General features: G+C 50.6%; 1 protein-coding gene across 5 annotated transcripts in view; it reads left to right on the top strand.

The window, feature by feature from the left end:
* ZMAT5 (zinc finger matrin-type 5) overlaps window positions 1-24,446 on the top strand; it is a 28,149-nt gene that overhangs the window by 437 nt on the left and 3,266 nt on the right. For 3 of the 5 annotated variants that reach the window (XM_049619862.1, XM_049619863.1, XM_049619865.1), the window contains exons 2-5: window positions 12,585-12,733; window positions 18,631-18,693; window positions 20,054-20,134; window positions 21,891-22,002. In XM_049619862.1, the coding sequence (XP_049475819.1) occupies window positions 12,585-12,733; window positions 18,631-18,693; window positions 20,054-20,134; window positions 21,891-22,002 (405 nt within the window). Of the gene's footprint in view, window positions 1-14; window positions 118-3,962; window positions 4,113-12,584; window positions 12,734-18,630; window positions 18,694-20,053; window positions 20,135-21,890; window positions 22,003-24,446 lie in introns of those variants that run through there. The other 2 variants (XM_049619864.1, XM_049619866.1) reach the window with 2 other exon arrangements.

Below are 24,446 nucleotides of genomic sequence, written 5' to 3'. Positions count from 1 at the left end.
TCTTTACCCCACGGGAGGACGTGGGCTCTTCTTTCTAAGTCCCTGCCCTCCGCAGTGGGCCGCACCACTTAACGGAATGGGGAGTGAATAAAAGGGCCAGAGGGCTTCGCTGCCCAGGTACCTGGCTCATCTCAGCCTGTCACCTTTGTTAGCCCGGTGTCTAGGCCTAGAGTTGGAGTCCTTGGCAAAAGTTGGGTCCTGAGGCTTGGATTCCTTTACCCGGCCTCCGGGGAAGGGGCGGTTCTGCGTATACTTCCTGTTCCCCTCAAGCCCGGTAGAACCCTAGCCTGGAAAGGGGAGGTCTGGAGACCACTCATTACTTCTTGGGAATAGAAATAGCAGGGCTTTGGAGTGCCCTTCGACTGATGTTTTGTGAGCACTGCCCTAGGCCATGTGCCGGGGACTTAACGGGTGAATAAGTCCCTGCTCTCGTGGAGGGCTTGTGTGTGGACAGATGGGGAGGTGCGGTAACCACAAACAAGTAATACTTTAAAAAGCAAAAGACAGGTTGATTGAGGAGAGTCTGGTGGTACTATTTTAACCAGGGTGCCTAGGGTGACACTTAACCAGGGACCTGAATGAATAGAAGTCCCATCAAACAGGAAAAGGTTGGTGCGAAGGACTTGAGGCTGCTGCAGTCCTGGAGTACTTGAGGGAAAGCAGTAGGGCGGACTGTGAAGAGGTGGGCTTGGGTCAGCTCATATGTGTCCTTCTAACCCATAGTAAGGAGTCTTATTTCTCTTTCTAATTACTCTAGGAAGCCACTGAAGGGTTTTAAGCTGGGATGTGACTTGATCCAATTACATTTTAATGTCATCACTCTGGCTGCTCTTTGGAGAGCACATAGAAGAGGGGAAGTTACCGGGTTGGGTCAGTTGGGACAGGATGGTAATTTGGGATATGGATTAGAGTAATGATCAGATCTGGGATGTATTTTGGGAGGTAGGACAGACAGAACAAGCTTTCAGATGCATGTAGGGGCTGCAGGAAAGAGGAATGGAGAATGACATCTCTTAAATTTTGATCTCAACAACTTAAAATCCACAAGGATGACCTTAAATTCTCTTTGGCCATGTTTGGTTTGAGCTGCCCCTTAGTGGAGATGCCAGGAGGCCAAAGGGGATTTGGATCTGAGTTCAAAGGAGAGGCCTAAGCATCGGCATCAGCAGAGGTACTGAAAACCAGGGATTAGAGGCCTGGGTCTGCCTCTGACTTGGAAAAGTAACAGGAATGCCTCACTGGGTATTGGGAAGAAAAACATGAAAAGCTCCACAGCATGATGAATTAACCTTAATTAGGGTTATTTTCTATTTGAAAAGCATCCTGGTTGCTCCTTGGGGTGGAAAGTTGTGAAGCTTCTAGGAAAGAGTACTTATGTCTTGCTAACAACAAATCTGGCTGGTGGGAAGTTCAGGGGATGGAAGGATTATTTTAAGTGGAATGGGTAGGAAAGACAACAGGGAGTTAAGGTGTGGCTTGTTTTAATTTAATTTACTTTAATTTTATTTTATTGTCTTTTTAGTTAATTCTCATTTTGGAGCAACAGTTTTGAAATACTTAATTTTCTTTAAGCCATTTACTTCAACTTAGAAATTATTTTATACATAACTATAGAAAAATAAGAAAAATGACCTTCACTTTTCCTTTGATGTTTGAACTCGTTGAACTGAATTCCTTAAATTCCTTCAAACAGCCCTTTTAACAGCTTAATTACATTCCCTTACACATTTATTTCACTTGTAAATTTAATATGTTTGATTTCCTCTTTAAGTACTTCAGATATACAGCCTAACAAGTATAATTTCCCAAGAATTTCCAAAACATTACCAGAAAATCTAATAAATTAAGCTTACAAACATAATGAATTTCAAGTTCTTATAAACAGTTCAATACTTTTAACAGACTTAGATTCTTTTATGTCACTGGTTCTCAGTCTGGGAAGCTAAAAAAAAAAATTCAGGTGCCATGTCTGACAAGAAATTAACATATGGGGGGCGCCCTTAGTAGCTTTCACAGCACTCCAGCTGATTCTAATATACATCCAGTGTTTCCAACCATTGCTAACCTCTCAATTTGAAATCAGAAATCTAATATCAGTTACCTAACTATATATTTTAACTTCTTTATTTTTTAAAGTTTTATTTATTTATTTTTGAGGGAGAGAGACAGACACACACACACACACAAGTCAGGGAGGCACAGAGAGAGAGAGAGAGAGAGAGAGAGAGGAGTGAGAGAGAATCCCAAGCAGACTCCACACTGCCACTGACTGAGCTGGCCAGGTGCCCCAGTATATTTCTCAATTGTTGACTTCTGTATGTTAAGTTGGAATTGCAATGTTTTTCTGTCATATACTCAACATGTCTAGCTCTTTTCAATGTTATAGATATTTTTACTTTTTTTATTAAAAAAATTTTTTTTTAGTGTTTATTTTATTTATTTTGAGAGAGAGAGAACAAGCGAGCAGGGGACAGGCAGAGAGAGAAGGAAAGAGAGGATCCCAAGCAGGCTCTGGACTGTCAGTGCAGAGCCTGATTCAGGGCTTGAACCCATGAGCTGTGAGATCATGACCCAAGCTGAAATCAAGAGTCCAAATGCTTAATGGTCTAAGCCACCCAGGCGCCCCAATGTTATAGATACTTTTAAATGCCAAGTATACACTGATTATTACTAAACCTAGGTCAGGAACAGTGAGTTTGATTTATTTTATTTATTTATTTTATTATTTATTTATTATTTTATATTTATTTATTTATAAATTTATTTATTTATTTATTTTATACAGTGAGTTTGGTTTATTTTACTACCTCTATTTTAAATTCTAAACTTACCTGGAGCATGACAGGATACTTAGCTAGTAAGAAAACAGCTTTATCTATCCTAATGAATTGTGTTTAGCATTCCAATCATGTTGGGTTTACCATTTTAGTGAGCTGAGGTTATTTTTATAATCAGACCGATTTCTGACTGGGACAAGAATCCAGGGATTGTGTCTACTCAGAGTGACTGTCCCCAGCAGAGGCTGCCTTTGGAATGCAGGGAATAGAGAGGTCAATGAGCTGGAGAAGCTTGTTCCCCCAGGCTTTGTTTCTTTTTTTTCTTTAAGTTTTGTTTGTTTGTTTTGAGAGAGAGAAAGAGAGAGTGAGAGAGAGAGAGCACATATGCACATAAGGGGGGAAGGGGGTGGGGGAGGTGGGGGCAGAGAGAGAAATCCGAAGCAGGCTCTGCACTGTCAGCATGGATCCCAATGCGGGGCTCAATCTTAGGAACTTTGACATCATGACCTGAGCTGACATCAGGAGTCATCAAATGCTCAACCAACTGAGCCACCCAGGTGCTCCCCTTCCAGGCTTTGTTTCTTAGGGGGTACTAGACTCGCTGATTAAAATGCAGATTTCTGGGGGTGCCTGGGTGGCTCAGTCAGTTAAGCGTCCGACTTTGGCCCAGGCCATGATCTCACGGTTTGTGAGTTCAAGCCCCGCGTTGGGCTCCGTGCTGACAGCTCAGAGACTGGAGCCTGCTTCGGATTTTGTGTCTCCTCTCTCTCTGCCCCTCCCCAACTTGTGCTCTGTCTCTCTATGTCTCTCAAAAAATAAATAAATGTAAAAAAAAATTTTTTTTAATTAAAAAAATAAAATGCAGATTTCTGGGCCCCTCTCCAGATCTGCTGAGTCTGAAATCCTGGAGATCTGACAGAGGAGACTTCATTTGTATTAAGCTCCGCACCAGGAGCCATGGAAAATCTTGAGCAGGAGTCCTTTTAAGAGGGTTGATCTGATGCTGCCCAGGGTGGGGTGAACTGAAGAGGCTGGATCAGGTACTAGGAGGTGAGAACTGACTTGGGCAGCAGTGATGGTGGTGACAGGACCAGCCTGGGGGCAGAAGAAGAGGGAGGCAGAGACAGTTCTGAGTCTGCGTTTCTGGTTCAGAAGCCTCATTCATACTATTTTTACCTTTCCTATTTGGAAGCTCTGGCCTCCTGGGACCTGTAACTATCTGATGAGAAACTGTGTCTCCAGCCTACAGCTCCCTGGAGCCCAGATTCTGGTTTAACCAGCCTGTGCTGGGCCAGGTCTGCTTGGAATCAGAATGCCTTCAGCCAGGGACTGAGGGTAAGATCTACTGTAGATCTTTTTTTTTTTTTTTTTTTTTTTTATGTTTATTTATTTATTTTTGAGAGAGAGAGAGAGAGAGAGAGAGAGAGAGGGAGGCCAGGAATCCCAAGCAGACCCCCTGCTCTTAGCACAGAGCCTGCCTGATGCAGGACTCCATCTCACGAACCGTGAGATCATGCATGACCTTAGCCTAAATCAAGAGTTGGACACTCAAACGGAATTTTTTGAGAAAATTTAACAATACACACTAAATGTAGAAACTTAGAAAAATAGAAAAACACAAAGCAGGAAAAAAAAATTCTGCACATAATCCTTTTATCCAGATATAACCACAATAAATATTTTGTGTCTGCTCTAGTGTGTGTGTGTGTGTGTGTGTGTGTGTGTGTGTGTGTGTGTGTGTGTTGGGGTAAGAGGTAAAAAAAATGGTATCATATTGGACAAACTGTTGTTATAATGAGCGATTTTTTATTTAGCTATATGGAGTGAACATTTGTCCATGCGAGGGAATAGTCTCCTTTGACTTGGTTTTTTTTCCTCTGACTTGATTTTTAATGGCTGTGTGGTAGTGCATTGAACAGATGTGGCTCATACCCTACTCTTGATGGTTGCCAGCTATGGGATCCCTCTGTCCATTTTTTGTTTTGTTTTGTTTCGTTTTGTTTTGTTTTTAGGGTAAGATGAGGATAACAGGCTTTGTGCATCATGTCATTGAACCCCCAGTTTCCCTATCGGGGAAACTGAGCAGCATGCATGCGCGTAGTAAGCAATGAACTGTCAGCTGTTCTTACTGTTGGACATTTAGATTTCACTTTTAGGGCAAACTACACTGCAGTGGCCATTTTGGTACCTAGATCTTTGAGATCATCTCTGATCATTTGCTTGGAGGAATTACCTGTTGGATGTAGGTGCCCTCCTTGGTGCCCTCTGGCACACAGCTTCTTACCTACAGCTGTTACTAGGGGCACATCTGTTGGCCATCCCAGCATGTACTCAGTACACTGTCTTGTGAGAGCAGGGACTCTGTGTTGTGAGATGTGAACCTCAGTCTGGCAGAGAAGAAATGTTTGGTTAGTGAATAAATGGCAGAAAAGGGAACCAGAGAACTCGAGGGTTATGCCTGTGTCAGGAGATTGGCTCCTTTGACTCCACTCAGGATATTTTGGGACATGGGGCACTTTATGCCTGTGGTCTTCACATATTTTAAAGTAATTTAGTTTTTTCATTTGTTTATTTCACTGTATTAGTTAGCTATTGCTGCATAACAGATTACCCCAAAACTTAGCAACCTAACACAATAAATATCTCATACAGTTAGTTTCTCGGGGTCAAGAATTTGGGGGGCGCCTGGGTGGCTCAGTCAGTTAAGCATCTGACTCTTGATTTCAGCTCAGGTCATGGTCTCGCAGTTCGTGGTTTGAGCCCCACATCGAGCTCTGCACTAACAGCACAACTTATTGGGATTCTCTCTCTCTTCTCTCTTTCTCTGCCCCTCCCCCTGCACTTGCTGTCTCTCCTTCAGAATGAATAAATGAATAAACTTTTAAAAAAGTTATTAAATAAAAGAATTTGGGGGGCGCCTGGGTGGCGCAGTCGGTTAAGCGTCCGACTTCAGCCAGGTCACGATCTCGCGGTCCGTGAGTTCGAGCCCCGCGTCAGGCTCTGGGCTGATGGCTCAGAGCCTGGAGCCTGTTTCCGATTCTGTGTCTCCCTCTCTCTCTGCCCCTCCCCCGTTCATGCTCTGTCTCTCTCTGTCCCAAAAAAATAAAATTTAATAAAAAAACGTTGAAAAAAAAAAGAATTTGGGAGTGCAGGTGCAGCTGGCTGACTCATTCGGAGGAGCAAGTGACTCTTGATCTCAGGGTTGTGAGTTCAAGCCTACACTGGGGGTATATAGCTTACTTAAAAAAAAAAAAAGGAATCATATTTTAAAAAGAAAGAATTTGGGACTGGTTTAGCTGGGTAGTTCTGGCTCAGAGCTCCCACTAAGTGGCAGTCAAGCTATCTGCACTCATCTGAAGGCTTGACTGGACTGGAGGATCCACTTCTAAGCTTACTCACAGGGCTGTCAGCAGAAGGTCTTAGTTCCTTACCACATGGGCCTCCGCTGGGGGGGGTTGTTCACAATATGGCAGCTGGCTTCCCCCAGAGTAAGTGATCAGAGAAAGAGGCACCAGGATGGAAGGCATACTGTCTTACACCTGATTTTGGAAGTAAATACCATCTTGTCTATTCTCTTAGTGACACAGACCAATCCTGATAAGATTGGGAGTGAACAACACAAAGTGAACAACAACCGAGGCTGGCTACCACATCTACAAATGTGTATTGAGCACCATTGACATGCCAGGCACTATGCTAAGCGCCTAGTAACCATGATTTAATCCTCATAGTAATCTTATAGAATCATATTATTACTCCCGTCAACCGGATGAGGCCCAGAGTGAGTAGTTTGCTGAAAGTTTCACAACCTAGAAGTGGCAGGGATGAGATTCAGATCTAGGTTGAATGATTAGAGTAAGGATTGGCACGGATAGTTTGTGTGACTTTGGGCAAGCTCTTGCCCTCTCTGTTCTTCAGTCCATCATCTACCTTAGACCAGCATTTCTCTGAGCATGGTCTGTGGACTACACATCAGAGCTGCCTTAGATCCTGGTCCTGGCCCAGACCTGCCAAGTTAGAAGTTGTTGTGGGTGGGGCCGCCACTGCCGTATAGTGCCGGAGGTATGATGATTTATGCACCTTACCCCAGGGGGTGGAACACATAAATGAGGTCAGGATAAGAGAGGTGTATGGTTGCTACTAAGCACTGAGGGGTCTGAGAGAGACCCCTAACATAATGGGGCTCCTATCAGGGAAGACATCTGGATCTTCCTGGCACTTCTGTTGGAGTTGGGTTCTGAGTGGGTAGTCTGTGGGCCACCCCCACAGGCAGCTCTGATGCCATCGGCTCCAGACGGCAGGCATATGTGGCACTGGGACATTGCTGTGCTCCTAGTGGGCGTGTGATAAAGCTGTCCTCTGGCTGCTGTTGATTGTTTACCTGGGGTCTGGCGGTGCCATAATTAGAAGAAATGACAGGTGAGCTTGAGGGCAGCATGTGGTGAGCACAAGTCCTAGATAATTATTACAGTGCGCATCCCAGCCCTTGGCTACGGCCGAGCTGTTGGCTTATTTTAGCCTTGTGCCAAAGACAGCTCTGTACCTGAGATGCACACAACGAAAGAAACCAAGAATATCAATGAAGCACAAATGTCTGCCCCATGACAGCCTCACAGCAGAGCAGTGGGCTGGGAAGAGAAAGGGTTCGGGGCTCCACCAGACCCCAGGGGGATTGCTGGCTCTGTCTCTCCACGCCTTGGCTGTGGGGTGTCAGCACATGGCTTCACAGCGTCATGGTGAGGTCTCCCCAAGAGGGTGTGTGGGGGTCCTCAGCGCCGCTGGCCCTCCCGTAGCACTCAGGTTGATGAGAAATTGTTATCGGTGTCTCTCCCAGTCTTGGCTCAGAGCAAATTGGGAGTATTTCTGAATGTGTGTCCTCATCTGTGAAATGGACACCTTGATGTCATCTGTTGAGCATGAAATAAGAGAATGAAAGCCAAGTGCCTAGCATGCAGGAATGTGATGCTGTCTTCCCTCACCCCATCCCACCCCCATTCTCTTTTCTTCGCTCTGCCCACAGTGTCTCCACTAGTAGGTAATCTTTTCCTTGAGCCCAGAAGACTGAAGTCAGGCACCACAGGATGGCCAGGTGTGCTTTAAGTCAGCAGAGCAGGGCTCTCTGTTGGAGACAGAAGTCCTGCGGGGAGGGCAGTGGTGGCAGCGAGAGATCTGTTTTGGGGACCTAATGTGTCCTTTTTCTGTATCCCTCCTCGTCCTGGTCCCTAGATCCAAACTTGAGGAGAAGAGGGTCTGGGAACTGTAGGTGAACAGAGGGTGATAGGCCTCGGATTCTGCAGGCTGCTCCTTGGCTCATTCTGCAAGCAATTGTGTGTGCAAGGCCCTGTTCCGGGTGCTGGGGTGCAGCAGGGCAGACCGAACTCTCTGCCCTCAGGGAGCCTGTATTCTAGTGGGGAGGCAGGCACACGTGACAGTAAGTCAGCATGTGAGGGGAGACGAGCTGCGGAAAACAGCAAGTTGTAAGGGGGGCGGAAGTACCTGCGGCTGCCACTTTGGCTGCAGTTTTCGATCTGGTGGTCAAGGTAGGCTCACCAGGAGAGCAAGGGAGTGAGCCACCTGGGTGGTCATAGTACCAGCAGTCACAGCCTCCATTCTTTGAGCACTAACTATATGGTAGGCATCCTTATATACTCCTGCCTTGGTCAATCCAGTGTAGCAGTGGGGTCCCTATTTTATAGCTGACGATATATGCAGGAAGATGAAGTAACTTTCTAGAGGTCACCTAGCTGATCAGTGGCAGAGCTGGGATTCAAACCCACACCTGTGGGCTGTCCCACTAGCCTTGCCTGCTGCCCCTTGGCTATGAGGAGCCATCTTGTCACCTGGTGAAGCCCCCGGGAGCCAGCAGATGCTGTTGCAAACATGGACCTGGTCCCTGAGAGTGGGCCGGTGGCACAGCCTGTGGGGTAGAGCTGAACGGTTTTGTACTGCAGGCAGGGCCCTGCTCTCATGCTGCCGAGTGCGCCAGCCTCAGAGGATGAGGATGAATCATGGCGGAGAGGGCCAGCTTAGTCAGCACCCCATGCTGGTGTCTGGGCGCCATCAGAGGTGTCCAGCTGTCTCCACCCACCTTCCCTGACCTCCCACTCGGGGCTGCCAAGTGTGGTGGTGCAGGCTGTGCCTTGTGCAAGGACACCTGGCTGAGCGGTGAGTCGGAGTGAAATACGCTCTGTTTGCCAAGTTGCCAAACACGCTCTGGCAGGGCACTGTATCTGTTTAGAGGATTCTGTACCTGCACCTTTTCGAGGTGTTCCAGGGCACTAAAGAGGGACGCAGTTGGGTCAGGAGCTCCAGAAGTTCACACCTGGCTGATGCCTGGGCGAGGTCATCTTGCTGAAGCCCAGCTCCTGCCCAGGAACAGGGCCTCTGCCTCCATGGGGACAGGCTTGTTAGGTAGGTGGGAAGCACTGGCTCCCCTGGAGCTGGTGGTCTGCCTCTAGGTGTCTAGATGTCTCCAGACATCCAGGTTTAAATCCAGGTGCCACTGCTTTCTAATTCTGTGAATTCTGTCACCTAGCAGAGCTGGGACTAGAGTGCAGGATCCACTGACCCGTGCTGGACAGCCAAGCACTTCCTCTGTGCCAGATGCAGGGTGGGCAGGGGAAGGAAGGCATGGGTGGACAGCACTGCCTCTGTGGCTCTCCTCCATGATTTGTGCATGTGGGAGAGAAGGGGAAATGTGAACACACACACATACCCACAGAAACAGTCCACTCCTGAGGGGCTCATCATTAGACTTCAGAGAGGCTTTCCTAGCAGGTGCAAGTACGGGCACTGTGAGACCTGTTCTGCCTTTCCCGGAAGTGTGACCTGGGGCACCCCACAGCACCTCTCTGAGCCTCAATTGTCTCTTTCACAAATGCGATTATAATACATACCATTTAGACTTTGAAGGGGCCATATGGTCCCAGGGATACAGTGAATGATTAATAAAGGAGAGCCGTCAGTAGTATGATTTTATGGGGAGGAGACTTTTCTAAGTGATTAGGAGTGTGGGCTCTAGATCCATCCCACCTGGATTCTAAACCCAGCTTGGGGTTACTGGGTGGCTCAGCTGATTAAGCGTCCGACTCTTGGTTTTAGCTCAGGTCATGATCTCATGGTTTCGTGAGTTCGAGCCCTGTGTCGGGCTCCGCTGACAGTGTAGAGCCTGTTTGGGATTCTCTCTCTGCCCCTCCCTCACTTGTGTGCCTGTCTGTCAAAATAAATAAATAAACTTTAAAAAATAAATAAACCCAGCTTGGCTGCTTTCCAGTATTGTGACCTTGGGTAGGTCACTTCACTTCTTGGAGCCTCAGTGCCATCATCTGAAAAAGTGTAATGGGTCCTACCTCACAGTTTGTCCTGTGCACTAAATGAGATGATGCATTATAAAGCTTTCAGCCTAGTGCCAGCCCGTGGTAGGTGCTCAATAAATCAGATAGTAGGTAACTTTTATTGAGCACTTGCTCAATGCTGGACATTATTAGTGTCATTTGTATTTCTATTACTCTTTTATTAACAATTCATTTGCATTAGCAAACGTCTGTGTCCTGCTCCCAGCAATCAGCTAAACTCTCAGACCCCTGCCTCACATTCCTGCAGTGAAAGTAGAGGCCTAGAGAGGTCCAAGGTCACACGACTGGCTTCTCAGTGCCCTGCGTGATTTTGTCCAGCTAAGTCTGCCGCAGAGCCACCGTTCCATCTCAGTTTCCCGGAGGGACACCCTCCCCACCCCATTACTCTCCAGAGCCAACAGCTCCTCAGAGCTTCAAGCTTCGTGAATGGCTTGGTTAAGCACTCGGCCGTTAAACGTTCATCTCTTACAATTTCAATCCAATTCCTATAAGTTTATTGGCAAGACGGGGTGTATTAGAGCTGCCAAATTTAATATATCAAGTCCGTGTGTCTGGGATGCGGTTTCTCAGCCGTAATAGGAGAAGAGAGGTTTTATACGTTTTCATTTTGAATGACTGTCTGTTCCTGATCCCATTACAGCCCTTGACTTAATGGCTGCTGTCCCTGTCAGCCGCAGGAACAGCCTTCTCCATCGACCCACCTGGCTGCCTGGACAGTCCAGGGTCTTGTTTGTCTCTGTCTCTCTCCCTCTTTTCTTCTTCCCAAGATACATGCCCCCAATCCATCTGCCCTGTGGTCAGGTCCCAGCTGTATCTTTAATTTGCCAAGTCCTGGGAGTTGGCTGTGGGCTGCTTGGGGAAGTCACTCTCCTTCTTCCTCTGGCACCTAGGAACCTGCTCTGGGAAATGAGAAATCTGACTATAGGGCCTGAAGGGCAAGGGGCTGGTCTGGGCTCAGCCTTTGTGATCCCACTTGACAGCCCAGAGTGGACCCATTCATCCTCTGGTCTTTCGGCAGCAAACTGGGGGACCCAAGGGCTGGCCCTGACACTCATAGATTTGCCTCCTGCCTATGGCTGTGGGTCTCCCAGGTCAGGTGTGGCAGCTGTGGTCACTATGGCTGAGGGGTCTTCAGTCTTAAGGCTGAAACATTCTCATGATTGACCTGCCCTCCGAGAGTTTAGCTAATCTCTTGGGAAGCTGTTTGCATTTCTGCCTGAGCTCTCTGGCTTCTGTAAGCTTTGAGCTGGCTGTGGAAGTGAGGATACCCAGCAGTGGGATTTTAGGGCACTTGGCTTCACCTTCTGCTCACCAGCTGTGTGACCTTGGACAGATCATTTCCTTTCTCTGAACCTCAGTTGTCCCATAAGGAATATGGGAATTAATCCACTTATTCCTCAACTATTGGTTGCCTACTGTGTACTGTGCACCACTTTGGGTACTGGGGCTCAGCAGTGAACAAAACAAAGATATCCCTGCCCGCCTGGATTTATATTTCTGTTGGGAGAAAAAGATAATAAACATACCAAGTAACTTATTACTTCAAAGGTGATAAAAATGAAGCAGGGAATGGGGAAAGCTAAGTAGAGTATTCTGCAATTTTAAATAAAGCTGTCACAGGAGATTACTGAGAAGACAGTATTAGAGTGGAGGTTGAAGAAATCAAGTGAGCAAGGAAGGAATCTGAGGAAGAGCATCCAGGCAGAGGGACCAGCAGGTGCAAATGCGAGAGGTGGCGGAGTGCCTGGAGTGTGGGAGGGGAGGAGCAGAGATGAGGCTGATGTAGGCCAGATTGGAGGAGAGGGAAGAGAGGAAGTCAGAGTGGAGTAGGGGCAGGGGCAGTGGCCAGAGAGTATAAGGTGTGGTTCTCCCACGCAGCTGCATATGAGAACTCCCTGGGGAGTTTTACAAACGTGCCTGATGCCTGGGTCTCCCCCTCTCCCCGCACTGAGGTTCCACTGTCCCTGGCCATCAGATTTCTTAAAAGATCCCTCTGAAATGAGGCCTTCTCAACCCGTAATCAGTAATCATTACAGTAATGATTGGCCTGTGTGGTTCATCATGGACTGTCCTGGGGTTGAAAATGAGGGTTTGGGGGCGCCTGGGTGGCGCAGTCGGTTGGGCGTCCGACTTCAGCCAGGTCACGATCTCGCGGTCCGTGAGTTCAAGCCCCGCGTCAGGCTCTGGGCTGATGGCTCGGAGCCTGGAGCCTGTTTCCGATTCTGTGTCTCCCTCTCTCTCTGCCCCTCCCCCATTCATGCTCTGTCTCTCTCTGTCACAAAAATAAATAAACGTTTAAAAAAAAAAAAAAAGAAAAGAAAATGAGGGTTTGTGTATATAGAGCCTTCCTCACACTGGCCCTCAGGGAGTGCTGGTTTGGTGTGGTGCACTTTGGGCTTTAGTGTGTGGCATTTCCTCCATACTCCTGACTGAGTGCTTTGTGGCTTCCCAGGCAGTATCTGGCGGAGGTGGCCATGGGGAAGCATTACTTCTGTGACTACTGCAACCGCTCCTTCCAGGACAACCTCCACAACCGCAAGAAGCACCTGAATGGGCTACAGCACCTCAAGGCCAAGAAGGTCTGGTATGACATGTTTCGAGGTGAGTGGCAACTGACCGGGCAGCTGGGCCAATGGAGGCCAGCTCTCAGATCTTTCCTGTTGTCAGACAGGACATGTGCCAGTGACAGTCTCCACAGCCTAGGTTGGCTCTTTGAATGGCAAAAGAGAGGAGGTTGGGCCCTTAGGGGCAGATGGGCCCTCCAAGGGGCAGTCTGGAATGTGAGCTCCTTCCCCCAGTAATCTTGACTGAGGGCTCCAGTCTGCCAGCCTCTGGGGATACTGTGGCCAGGAAGGAGGCTGTTTCAAGGAGGTGATGTTTGAGCCAACGGCTGGAAAGATAGGGAAAAGCAGCCACAAAGCCACACCATTTTGGGCAGAGGGCATGCAGAAGCAGGTGGCCAAGAGCAAAGCACCAGGTGCTCTTGGTGCAGAGGAGAGGGGATATGGCTAAACACAGGGGGAGAGGAGGGTGGTAGGGACTGAGGCTGGTGACAGGGCAGGGACCAGATTGTGCCAGCCTGTGGAGGCCACAGTAGGAAGGGTGGTTTGTCCCTAGGGCCAAAGGTGGAGGGCAGCCTTTGAAGGGCACCGGACAGTGGCCAACATGACCAGACCTACAGTTGACAATGATGACTGTCTCCTGCGTGGGGTGCAGTAAATAGCTGTTGAATGACTGGCTGACTGGATGAATAATCGGCTGCCAGAGCCAGGGCTTTTCCGGGAAAGGCTTCTTTTTTTTTTTTTTTTTTATTTTATTTTATTTTTGGGACAGAGAGAGACAGAGCATGAACGGGGGAGGGTCAGAGAGAGAGGGAGACACAGAATCGGAAACAGGCTCCAGGCTCTGAGCCATCAGCCCAGAGCCTGACGCGGGGCTCGAACTCACGGACCGCGAGATCGTGACCTGGCTGAAGTCGGACGCTTAACCGACTGCGCCACCCAGGCGCCCCTGGGAAAGGCTTCTTAGAGCAGGTGCTACCAAAGCAAATGAGCTCAGGCCATAAGCACCTAGCACAGGGCCTGGCACCTTCGAGGTGCTCACTTCAGGGAAGCTGCTGCTGCTGCTGCTCTACTGTCATCAGAACAGACAGGGAGCTTGGCAGTGGGGTGGAGGTGGGCCAGGAGCTTCTAGAATGAGCTGGGGCAGGGCTGATGCTTCATTATTTGGGGAGCAGGATTCCCAGAGCAGAAGGAAGGAGATGAGTCTCAGCAGTTGAGAAGGGAGAAGTGGAGACAAGGTTTCCTGGTCTGAGACTCAGAATTTACAAGAAAGGAGTGAGCATTTATGGAGTGCCTGCTGCATGCCAGGTGCCATTTGTGGTTTGTCATTTGCTTTATCAGTAATCCTCTAAGGCAGATCTCCACCCTTCAAGTTAGGATCACCTGGAGACCTTGAATAAAAAAACGCTGGTCACCTGACCCCATCCTCAGAGGCAGGTTTGAGGTGGGTCCTTGGCACATTATTTTCAGATCTCTCAGACTCTCATTTCAGATGAGGAAGCTGAGGCTCAGAGGCTTGGGTGAGAGAGGGTGGCCAGGCTGCTCAGCAGGCCAGGCATGGCTGAGGTCGCAAGGGGCTGGGAGTGGGGGCGGAGGGGAAATCAGTGCCAGAGGTGTCTCCTGGGTGCCTGGGAGGCCTCTGACTCTGGTGTCAGGCAAAGGCTCCCTGTGCTCCAAATCCAGTGGGGACTGCTATCTGGCATGGAGCCAGGCTTCAAGATTACCTTGATGTTTCCTCTTAGCCCCAGATTCTTAGCTGGGAACAGGTGGGACTTCGGGTCTAGGGCTGATTGGCAGAGGCTATTGTATTACATAAAGGAAAGATGAAAGAGTGGGTATCATAAGCCCCTTCGCAGGAGTCCTGTATTCCTAGTGTCCTCTCTCATCCCCAGGCACATTCAGTCCCTTGAACAGCTCTGCAAGGGAGGCTGCGGGGGGGAGTCGTCCCCACTTAAAGGTGTTGACTTCAAGATCCAGAGTGGTGGATTACTCACCCGGGGGTCCACAAGTTGGCCCATGAGCTCTTTCCACTTGAAGGGGCTTCCCCGGGGCTCCCACTTACCTGAGCAAACTGCACAGCACAGACTTCGGGGAGGCACGTGACACCCCAGCCTGGGCTAGGACTCAACATCCACTTAGCTCCCAGCTCCATGGCCTTAGACAAGTCCCCTAATCCCCCCAGAGGGGCCAACCATCCTTCTGCCATGCCAGGACAAATATGAGTCCTGGAGCTAAGCTGACTGGCTGTCAGTCCCAAGGTGTCACTCCCAGTGTGGCCCTAAAGCTGCCATGTGTAAAACGGCCCTAACAACAGTACCCACCTCCCAGGGATGTGACAGGGACTCAGTATATTTCATACATGACTGTGTGGCCTGGAAGGGTTCACTCAGTAGGAACAATGTTTATGGGACCACAAAAGGATTGGCCTCAGGCCCTTTATCTCCTGGACTCATCTATTCAGACAGTGCTCAGTGAACACTTAGCATGTTCTCTCCGAGGCAGGCTCTGAAGACTTCCAGGTTAATAAGATAGGACCCCTCTCCTAAGCAGCCTCACTCCCAGTTACAGCAGTGTGTTCTGGGCAGAACCCCTGTCTTGTGCAGGCCTCCATGCCCTGCCCGCCTCTCCCTCCAAGCTCCAGCCACCCTGGCCATTGCAGGTACTGTCCTGTCTGTGGGCATGTCTTTCCTGCTGTTGTCCTGCCCTCAGCCTAGCCCTTCCATCCCAGAACTCAACTCAGGCAGAGCGTCCTCAGGGATGCCCTCCCCACCCCCCAGGCAAGGTGAGGTCATTTGGCTGAATGCTGGCTGCTCCCGTTTATGTCCCCCACGGCTTAGTGTGACTATTGAACTGGAAGGGAGGAGCAGGTCTGACTTACTGTCCACTAAATCCCCATCCTGGCATGGCGCCTGGCGCACAGGACCAGCTCGGTAAATGTTTGTTAGATGAATATCTTAGTGAACGAGCAAACAAACACCAGGCACCAAGGTAGCTGTTAATTTTGGGAGATGAAGCAAGAAGGACCAAGGGGGTCAGATCACAAGGAGCCTTGAACGCTGGGTGGAGGAGCATGCCTTCTTTATGCGGGCCCTGGGCTGGGGTTCTCAGCCCTGGGTGCCCTTCAGAGTCACCAAGGAGCTTTTAACAATTTTCATGCTCTCCCCCTCAGATGAGTTAAAGCAGAACCTGACAAGGATGGGCCTCAGGATTATTTATTTTAAGAAGAACTTTATTTTTATTTTTTCAATGTTTTATTTATTTTTGAGAGAGTACAAGCAGGGGAGAGACCGAGAGAGGGGGACAGAGGATCCTAAGCAGGTTCTGTGCTGACAGCAGCACACCCAACGTGGGGCTTGAATTCAAGAACTGCGAGATCATGACTTGAGTGGAAGTTAGACACTCCACTGACTGGGCCATGCAGGTGCCCCAGAGAAGAAACTTTTTTTTTAATGTTTATTTTTGAGAAAGAGAAAGAAAGAAAGAGAGAGAGAGAGAACACGAGCAGGGGAGGGGCAGAGAGAAAGGGGGAAGAGAATCTGAAGCAGACTCCATGCTGACAGCAGTGAGCCTGATGTGGGGCTCGAACTCACGAACCATGAGATCATGACCTGAGGCAAAGTTGGACACTCAACCAACTGAACCACCCAGGCGCCTCGGAAGAAACTTTTTAAAGATGTTTATTTATTTTGAGAGAGAGGAAAAGAGACCGTGTACTCAGGGGAGAGGCAGAGAGAGAGGGAAAGAGAGAATACCAGGCTCTGACAGTGCAGAGCCCTGTTGGGCTCGATCTCACAGACTGTAAGATCATGACCTACGCTGAAGTCAGGAGTTGGACTCTTTACCAGCTGAGCCACCCATGTGCCCTGGGATCCATGTATTTTTTTTTTTTTTTTTTTTTGGGACAGAGAGAGACAGAGCATGAACGGGGGAGGGGCAGAGAGAGAGGGAGACACAGAATCAGAAACAGGCTCCAGGCTCCGAGCCATCAGCCCAGAGCCTGACGCGGGGCTCGAACTCACGGACCGCGAGATCGTGACCTGGCTGAAGTCGGACGCTTAACCGACTGCGCCACCCAGGCGCCCCGGGATCCATGTATTTTTAATGTTTATTTATTTTTGAGAGAGAGAGACAGACAGACTGCGAGTAGGGGAGGGGCAGAGAGAGGGGGAGACGCAGAACCCGAAGCAGGATTCAGGCTCTGAGCTGTCAGCACAGAGCCCAATGCCGGGCTTAAACCCACGAATGGCGAGATCATGACCTGAGCTGAAGTTGGACACTTAACCGACTGAGCCACCCAGGCACCCCAGGATCCACGTATTTTAAAAGCTGCCTGATGATTCTCCCATGTGGCTGGGGTCAAGAACCACCAGCCAGAGGCTGGGCAGCCTGGAACTTTTCTCCCACAGTGAGTCTCCCAGCCACGGCGCCTTGGCTAAGATGCAGGCTCAGACCCCCCACTCAGGCTCAGCTGTCCTACCTCTGGGACATGGGGGCAGGACCAGGCAATGTTCACATCAGCTGGGTGAGCTGAGTCTGACAGGCCCAGTGCTGACAGATAGACACCCTCTATCCTGCTGGCCCCACCCAGACCATTCTGCCAGGCCACCCCTGGAGTGAGTCCTTTGATAACCAACTCCTGACCCCAGAGGCCCACCCCTACCAGCTGCCTTGCCCTCAGGAAGAGGAAGGGAGAAGCTCCTATCAGAGTTGGCCCTTACCCAGCCACCAGGAGATCACATGGGAAAGGGCAGGGGCCTTAGAGTCACATGCCAGGGTTAAACCAGGCACTGCCACTTCCTGACTGTGTGCCCTTTCCCCTGTTTGAACTTCAGTTTTTCCCTCTGCAAAATGGGGATGGTAGCAGTATGCAGTGAGTTTGTGAGGCGGACATGAAAGAAGAACTGCCACCGTTTGTTGAGCGTCCATGACAGAGGTTCTGAGCCCTGGCTGCATGTTAGTGTCACCTGGGGAGTGTGATGCCGAAGCCACTTCCAGCCCCACATTCCTGGCAATTCTAATGTGCCATGAGGGTTGGGAATCATCGGCCACCTCTGCCAAGTGCTCTGCATCCATTACTTTATTCAATTTTCACAGCAGCCCTACAGGGGAGAATTTTCCTCCCATTTTGCATATGAGGAAACAGAGACTTGGGGAGATTAAGCAGCTTGCCTCTGGACTCTGAAACCCATTGGTCTTTCCTTTACTCCAGCAGCCTCTAGAAAAGGGACCAACAGGGAAAGTGCCCAGCCCAGGCCTCCAGGGCAACATCAGGGCCTCTGAGTCAGGGCATCTTCCTGTCTTACTCACAGATTTTGACCGATTGGTTCCTTACCTACAAAGAAGCACACGAAACTTAAACCATAAATATATGATAAAAATAAAGGGGGAAAAGTTGGAGGAAACCAGGGTTAAGGTTCATATCCAGAAAGATTGCTGTGAAGTCCCTTTGAGGCCGGCACCTGGTCTGGCTCTGAGAGCCCGCAGGTCTCAGGTATAACAAGGGAGCAGAGAGTGACCTGCTGCAGCGTGGCTGTGGAGGGATGCCTGAGCCCCGGGGCTTACTGGTGGGCTACCTGGACACCAGGAGTTTTTTTAGTTTTAATACTATTATTGTAGATTCACAGGAAGTTACAAAGACAGTATGGACAGTGTAGGGTACCAGGATTTTAATAAACTAAACTAAACTGCCCAGGTGATTCCATTGTTTGGTCAAAGCCAGAACCTCAGACCTAAAACTTGGTTCTTGCCTTTGGCTGGGTCTGGGAGGGGTTGAGGTCACCTGAAGCTCAGATGCTTCTGCCCAGCATCCCCACCTGTGGTCATCCCCAACTGTGGTTGTCTCTTTCTACACTTCTCTGTGGATGGGAACTGTTTCCTTTTCTGATCTCGGTGCCTCTGTGCAACTGAAGTCTGAACCCGGCTCCTCTCTCCTCGCAGATGCAGCTGCCATCTTACTAGATGAACAGAACAAGCGGCCGTGTAGGAAGTTTCTGCTGACAGGTAAAGTGTTCTACTCAGTTCAGGTCCCTCCAGGGACCAGCATTTCCTGTCTGGCCTGCTTGGACCTCTGTGGAGCCTCTCCCCTTCCCCAGCCACTATCCTAAACCCATTTTGTGGTCTCAGTGCATCAGCCAGCTGGTCAGTTGAGACCTTCCCAGGGGTTGTGCCTTAGGACTTCCAGGGCCTAGTCTTCAGCACTTCAGACATAGAATGTGATTTTATCAGCCCACTCGGAAAAAGCAAGTGCTGGGAGATTGCAAGTAAATCTAGGAGACACTGATGGGTGTGATTGATTGGCTGATTAAGTTAGTCTGGGAGTCCAACCTCCTGCTCCCTCCCTCCCAGCAGGCAGGCCTGGAGACAGATGGTAACAGGTCTGAGGAGAAGGTTCAGAATTAGAACCAAGGGTGCTAAGTGTTGATTTGACTGCTAATAAAGATACATATAGTTCAAAGAGATCAAACAAACAAACAAAAAAAGCCCTCAGTAAACAAAGGAACCAAGTGCAAATGAAAATAAAGGTAGGAAAAATAAGACAGAGCCCAGAGAATGATTAGTTTCCTCCATGCTTGCTTTGAGTTTCTGTATATTTTCTGAGGATTTGGCCCTGAGCTTCCTAGCAGCCAAGGCAAGGAGGGGAACCATGGTGATTAACATGGTATGTAGCACTGGGGAGAGGTACTGCTGTCAGCCTAAGGAAGCCAGGTGTATGGCCACACTCCCCTCAGGAGACAGTGCGACCCCTAGGATGGTCACTAGGCCTGCAGATCAAGGCCTTCCCCCATAGACTTCACCTTGACGTGAAAATGCCACTGGTAGGTTATGCTGGCTTAGAGACCTCCAGTCTCCTGTTATTTTGAGACATATTTTGGTCTGCCGGTTAAGATTTGGAAAGCCACACTGGGCTTTGGTACCTCCTTGGCAAAGCTACCATTAAAGCCTTTCTGGCGAGCAGTCCAGCCGCTCCTGCAAGCCAGATGGGCAGGTGGGCACCAAGCAGAGGGCACAGCGTGTACAGTGGCCTGGATTGGGGAAAGAAAGCATGACTCTTTCAGAGGCCCACCCATGGTTTGTTGAGGCTGGGGAACAGAGGCTCGGGGCCAGGGCAGTGGTGACAGTAGAAAGCCTGCAGAGGCTTGTGCAGCCCAATCACAGAAGGCTTCAGGATTTGATTCCCAACGGGCTTGTTCTGGCTGCTTGTGTGGGCGGGGCCAAAGAGATTCCAAGTTTTTCTCTGGAGGTGGAGTTGCTACTCTATAGACTCTAAAGCCTCACACCTAAAACTCTGATGGCCCCTCAGCCCTTGGAGGGAGCTCTTCCAAGGCATGAGTAACTCTGGCTTCCCTGTCTTCTGTTGCAGGCCAGTGTGACTTTGGCTCCAACTGCAGATTTTCCCACATGTCAGAGAGAGATCTGCAAGAGCTGAGTATCCAGGTGGAGGGTGTGTTTTGGCGGGGTCCCTGGGTTTGGGGTGGGGGGCAGTCTGCTGGGGGGATGCCAGATCTGAGGCCCAGGAAGCTGCCCAGTGTCTCCCCACCTCCTCCTCTTTTGTGGACACCTTGTGGGATAAGCTGAGAGCTGCCTAGGTGATGGGGTGGAGGTCAGAAACTGCCTCCAAACCGCCCCAGGCATGAGTGGAAAAAGAACAGGGGAACTCCCATTTGTGTTCCTGCTGGGTCTAAAGTGACGTATGGGGCTTCCTGTCCTGGAGCCCTGACGGGGGTGCCTCAGCCTCATCTGGACCCTGCTGGGTGCTCATTTGTGTGTATCATCCCCCCTTCCTTCCATCAGGCAGCACCTGTCTCCAGCCCTTACTCTGCACCAGGCAGATCCCCTACCTCATCCTGGGGACAAAGGGATAAAGACGACACCTTCCCCACCCTCAGAATTTTCAGGCCCGATGGCTCCAGGGAAGAACAAGTGTAGCTTCCCGTGGAAATTGCCACGTCTGTCTTTGGGAAATTCACTTGTCACTTCTCCAGTTAGAGAACAAGGACATTTCCACTGAGATGGTCTATTTCGATCTTCTGATGAAGCCCCCACTGAACAGATAGAGAAACTGAAGCTAGCGTAGGGCAGAAGGCCCTCACGTGAGCCCCCAGCAGGTTAGAGGCCAACTCTAGTCTCCTTGGGTGCTGCTGCTCACTCTTCCCTCTGTCCAGGAAGCTTCAGGGCAGCCAGTGAGTGTCCGAGGCAGCCTGGCCTTTGCCCTCGTCCCCAGTGGGACTCCACTCCCCTCTGACCAGTCATATTCTGTGGGCCCTGCCCTGGGGAGCTGATGGTACCGTGGCCACAGCCCTGGCACAAACACAGGGTTTCCAAGAGCTTTCCCAGGGCAGAAGTGAGGCCCCATCGGCCTCGCCAGCGAGTCCTGGCAGTGGTGGTATCTCCAGCTCTTCACTGGCCTAGGCTCTCGGGGAACAGTTGGCCCGTGGCAAGGAGAGCATAGGCCAGTGGGCCTGGAGCTGGAGACGATGCCTGGTAGAGACCCGGATGGGAGAAGCCCCAGGGGGCTGGGAACAGACGAGTGCCCTGTGACCTTGGCACATGGCTAACCCTCTTGGAGGCAGTGTCCTGACCTTTTAAATGTGTCTAGGTGTAGAGGCGAAGTGAGATGAAGCGTGTGCAGTGCTAGCCCAGGCCTTGGGCCCCCTCGTTGGTCCATGAGTAGGATTGTTTTCCTCCAGCGCCAAGCCTCATCCCAAGTCCTCCCAGAGACCCTGACCCTTCTCACACCCAGCTTGTTTGAACCACTGGCTCAATTTTAATTCAGTGAGCAAAGGTTCTTACAGGACATTTTATGAAAAGAAAAACCAGGAAAACTGAGGCGCCTTCCCCTGCCCAGGGTCAGAGAGACCCGTAAGGGGCAGAGCCAAGATTCAAACCCAGCTTTGCCCTGTTCTGCAGCCCATGTTGCCTCCCTGATCCCGGGTTTGGGCCCCTTCTGAGGACAGGCTCTCTACCTACTTTATCCTGTGTCCAGCTGCAAAAAGCTTGGGAGGCAGCCCGTGTTTTATCTCCACTTGATGAGGAAGCAGAGTGAGGCCCAGAGGAGCAAGCCTAGGAAGGTGGCAGCATGGTGGGGACAGCGCAGCCTGTGCTGCACTCCTCAGGAGGTTCTGACTGCTTTGTGGGAGGGTGGGGTTCAGGAGGGGGTGGAGTGCCCCTCACTTGCCTCTCTCTCCCTATCCCCACAGAAGAGAGGCGGGCCAGGGAGTGGCCACTAGATGTCGTCGAGCTCCCTGAGGGCCATCTGGAAGACTGGTTGGAAAAGAGAGCAAAGCGGTTGAGCTCAGCCCCAAGCAGCAGGTACAGGACCTGTGGGTCCCCTCCTCCTATCCCCTCTGGGAGAGTACCCTAGCCAGCCTGCCCTGACCAGCAGCTGAGCAGTCTCCATGAACTGTCCCAGTCCAGGGACCAGACATGGACGCCCCCAAAGAACTCCCCAAGGGAGGGGCCACACTGGGGCTTTTGGGGACTTGTTTAAAGGTTCTTGTCCCTCGACCTCATCCTCCTGCCTTAGTGGCTCCTTCCTTAATTGGTGTCTATGCTGGCTGGTGGGGAGGCAGGTGGCTAAGCCGACTTGACTCAACATCACCAAGTCCATTGCCAGAGGGAGGGGCCTGATTGTGGTTACTGAGGCCCCAGTATGCCAGTCACTGCACTCTCTTCTCCAGGACCCCGGACCCTGCAGATAGGGAAGTGTGGCTCACAGGAGGGTGTGACTTGCCTAAAGGCACACAGCTGAGAGGCAGAGCTGGGAATGCATAGAGATGTGACTGGCTCACTGCCATTGCCTCACTGCCTCCTTGAGGAGGAGGCTGGGGTGGGTCGGCCCAGCTGCTGCCTGGGTCTGGCACTCAATATGTTCAGAAGTGGGTGGAGCACCCTGAGTCCGGGGCCCTCAGGTGTATGCTGTATGCTGTCCCAGGGCTCCTGGGCTCTCCTACCAGGTGTTGAAGGAGACAGAGGGGAGGAAGGGGGCTAACAGATGTGCTTGTGAGTTGCCTGTGACTTTGTAGTTTCCTGCACTGGGCTGCCTCATTTTGCCTATCTTGCAATGGGGCTTCAGACCCAATTGTCTCTGTGGTGTGGTCTCCTGTGACAGTGGCCTGGCCTGGGCTGAGGGAGCCTGGCTGGACAGTAGGGAGTGAGGCCTTCTCTCCAGGCTCCTCCAGGAGGTGGGGGCTAAGCTTCTTGTCTTCTCTGTGCCCCGATGAAAAGAACTTTTTGTTAAACTATTTTAAAATTAACTTTTAGTTGTTTTTTAACTTTGTTTTAAATCTGTGTTGGTTTTGTCCCCCACCTTAAAACAACATAGTACAGACGTGACTAATTTGTTGGATGGAGTGTGATGTCCCTCCCTTCTGGTCCTGTCTGAGGTGGTTGTGATTTTGGTCAGGGGAGCACCCTGTTTGGGACTGGTCCGGGAATCCATGTCCTGAGCCCCAGGCTCCACCAGCCGATGTGTCAGAGTGCTGGGGCTGGTTGGAGGCACCCAGAGAGCTCCAAGGCCTTCTCCGCTCTCCTACTGCTTGGACCTGGCCACCCGTGGGTCTCAGCAATCTGCTCTGACTTGGTGGTCCTCTGTTGGGAGTGAGCACCAGAGGCCTGGGCACCTCCTGACATTTCCAAGGGCCCAAGGAGACCCAGTGCCTGGACTGGCTTGAGCACAGGCATAGGATAGAGGTGGGTGCCCAGAAGTCCCTCCCTGGGGACAGATGTGTCCCAGTGCTATCCAGTGCAGGAGCCTGTGACCATGAGACTCAGAGGACTGGGGGTTGAGACGGAGAAACTGAGGCTGAATAACGGGCCTAGAGTCTCAGGTAGAGGTGGTGACCACATGATAATTGGGTGTGTTGGTGCTGTGGTGCACCTGGCCTTTGGCCCTGGGCATTTAGGGGGATTGGTGCCCCTAGTTTATGGCTGAGGAATCTCAACCTCTCCAGGAGCTTGTGACTGTCCTGGTCACATACCTGCTATCTCTCTCAACTGACACTTGAGAGAGAACTTAGGCCTCTCTTGGTCTAGTACCTGGGCTACCTCTGTCGCCATGTTTATGGCTGGCCGAGGGGCCCTGTCAGCTGGAGGTTTGGAGTGGTAGTGGCAGTAGCCAGCTGCTGGGATGGCAGTAGTGATTTCTGGAACAGAGCCTCCAACTAGGGACCACCCAAGACTCTATGGAGTCTCAACCTTGTCCCTTGTGCCCCTCACCCTCTGGCCACGCAACCTGGCCCCATCCAGAGGACCTGCTTTTCCCAGCCACCACTTGTTCTCTGTGCCTGTGTACCTTTCCACCTGCCTCCTGAGGGTTCAGAGCCAAAATGAATTGTTCTGGGCAGAGCAGGCCTGTCCGGCCTTGAGAAAAAGGTTGTTGGAAGGGAAGTGACCATTTATTATTACTTCTGCTATCGCTGCTTCGGTCTTTGTAAGCCCTCTTCTGTAGTGTCTCATGAAAAATAATGCCCTTATCCCACAGCCCCTGGCTTTGGGGTCTGTTCCTCCACTCACAGCCCTCACCCTACAGGGTCAGGGGGGATGGATTCAAGCCCCTGGGCTGCCTTGTTCTGTTCTCTGAGTCTCTTACCCTGGAGGCAGCCCTGCAGAAAGTTCCCTCTGTGCCTTTCATCCAACCCAGCTTTCTTGACGGCCACAGCAGCCCATCCTGCCTTCCCACCTCTCCTCTGCTCATCCGCTCCATCCTCCACACAACAGCCCCAGCCAGTTTCTAAAACACTCCCTGACCCGGCCCC

Source organism: Panthera uncia (assembly GCF_023721935.1).
Source record: "Panthera uncia isolate 11264 chromosome D3 unlocalized genomic scaffold, Puncia_PCG_1.0 HiC_scaffold_8, whole genome shotgun sequence".
In the NCBI taxonomy this organism is placed as follows: Eukaryota; Metazoa; Chordata; class Mammalia; order Carnivora; family Felidae; genus Panthera; species Panthera uncia.
This window is presented reverse-complemented; position numbering and strand designations above follow the sequence as displayed.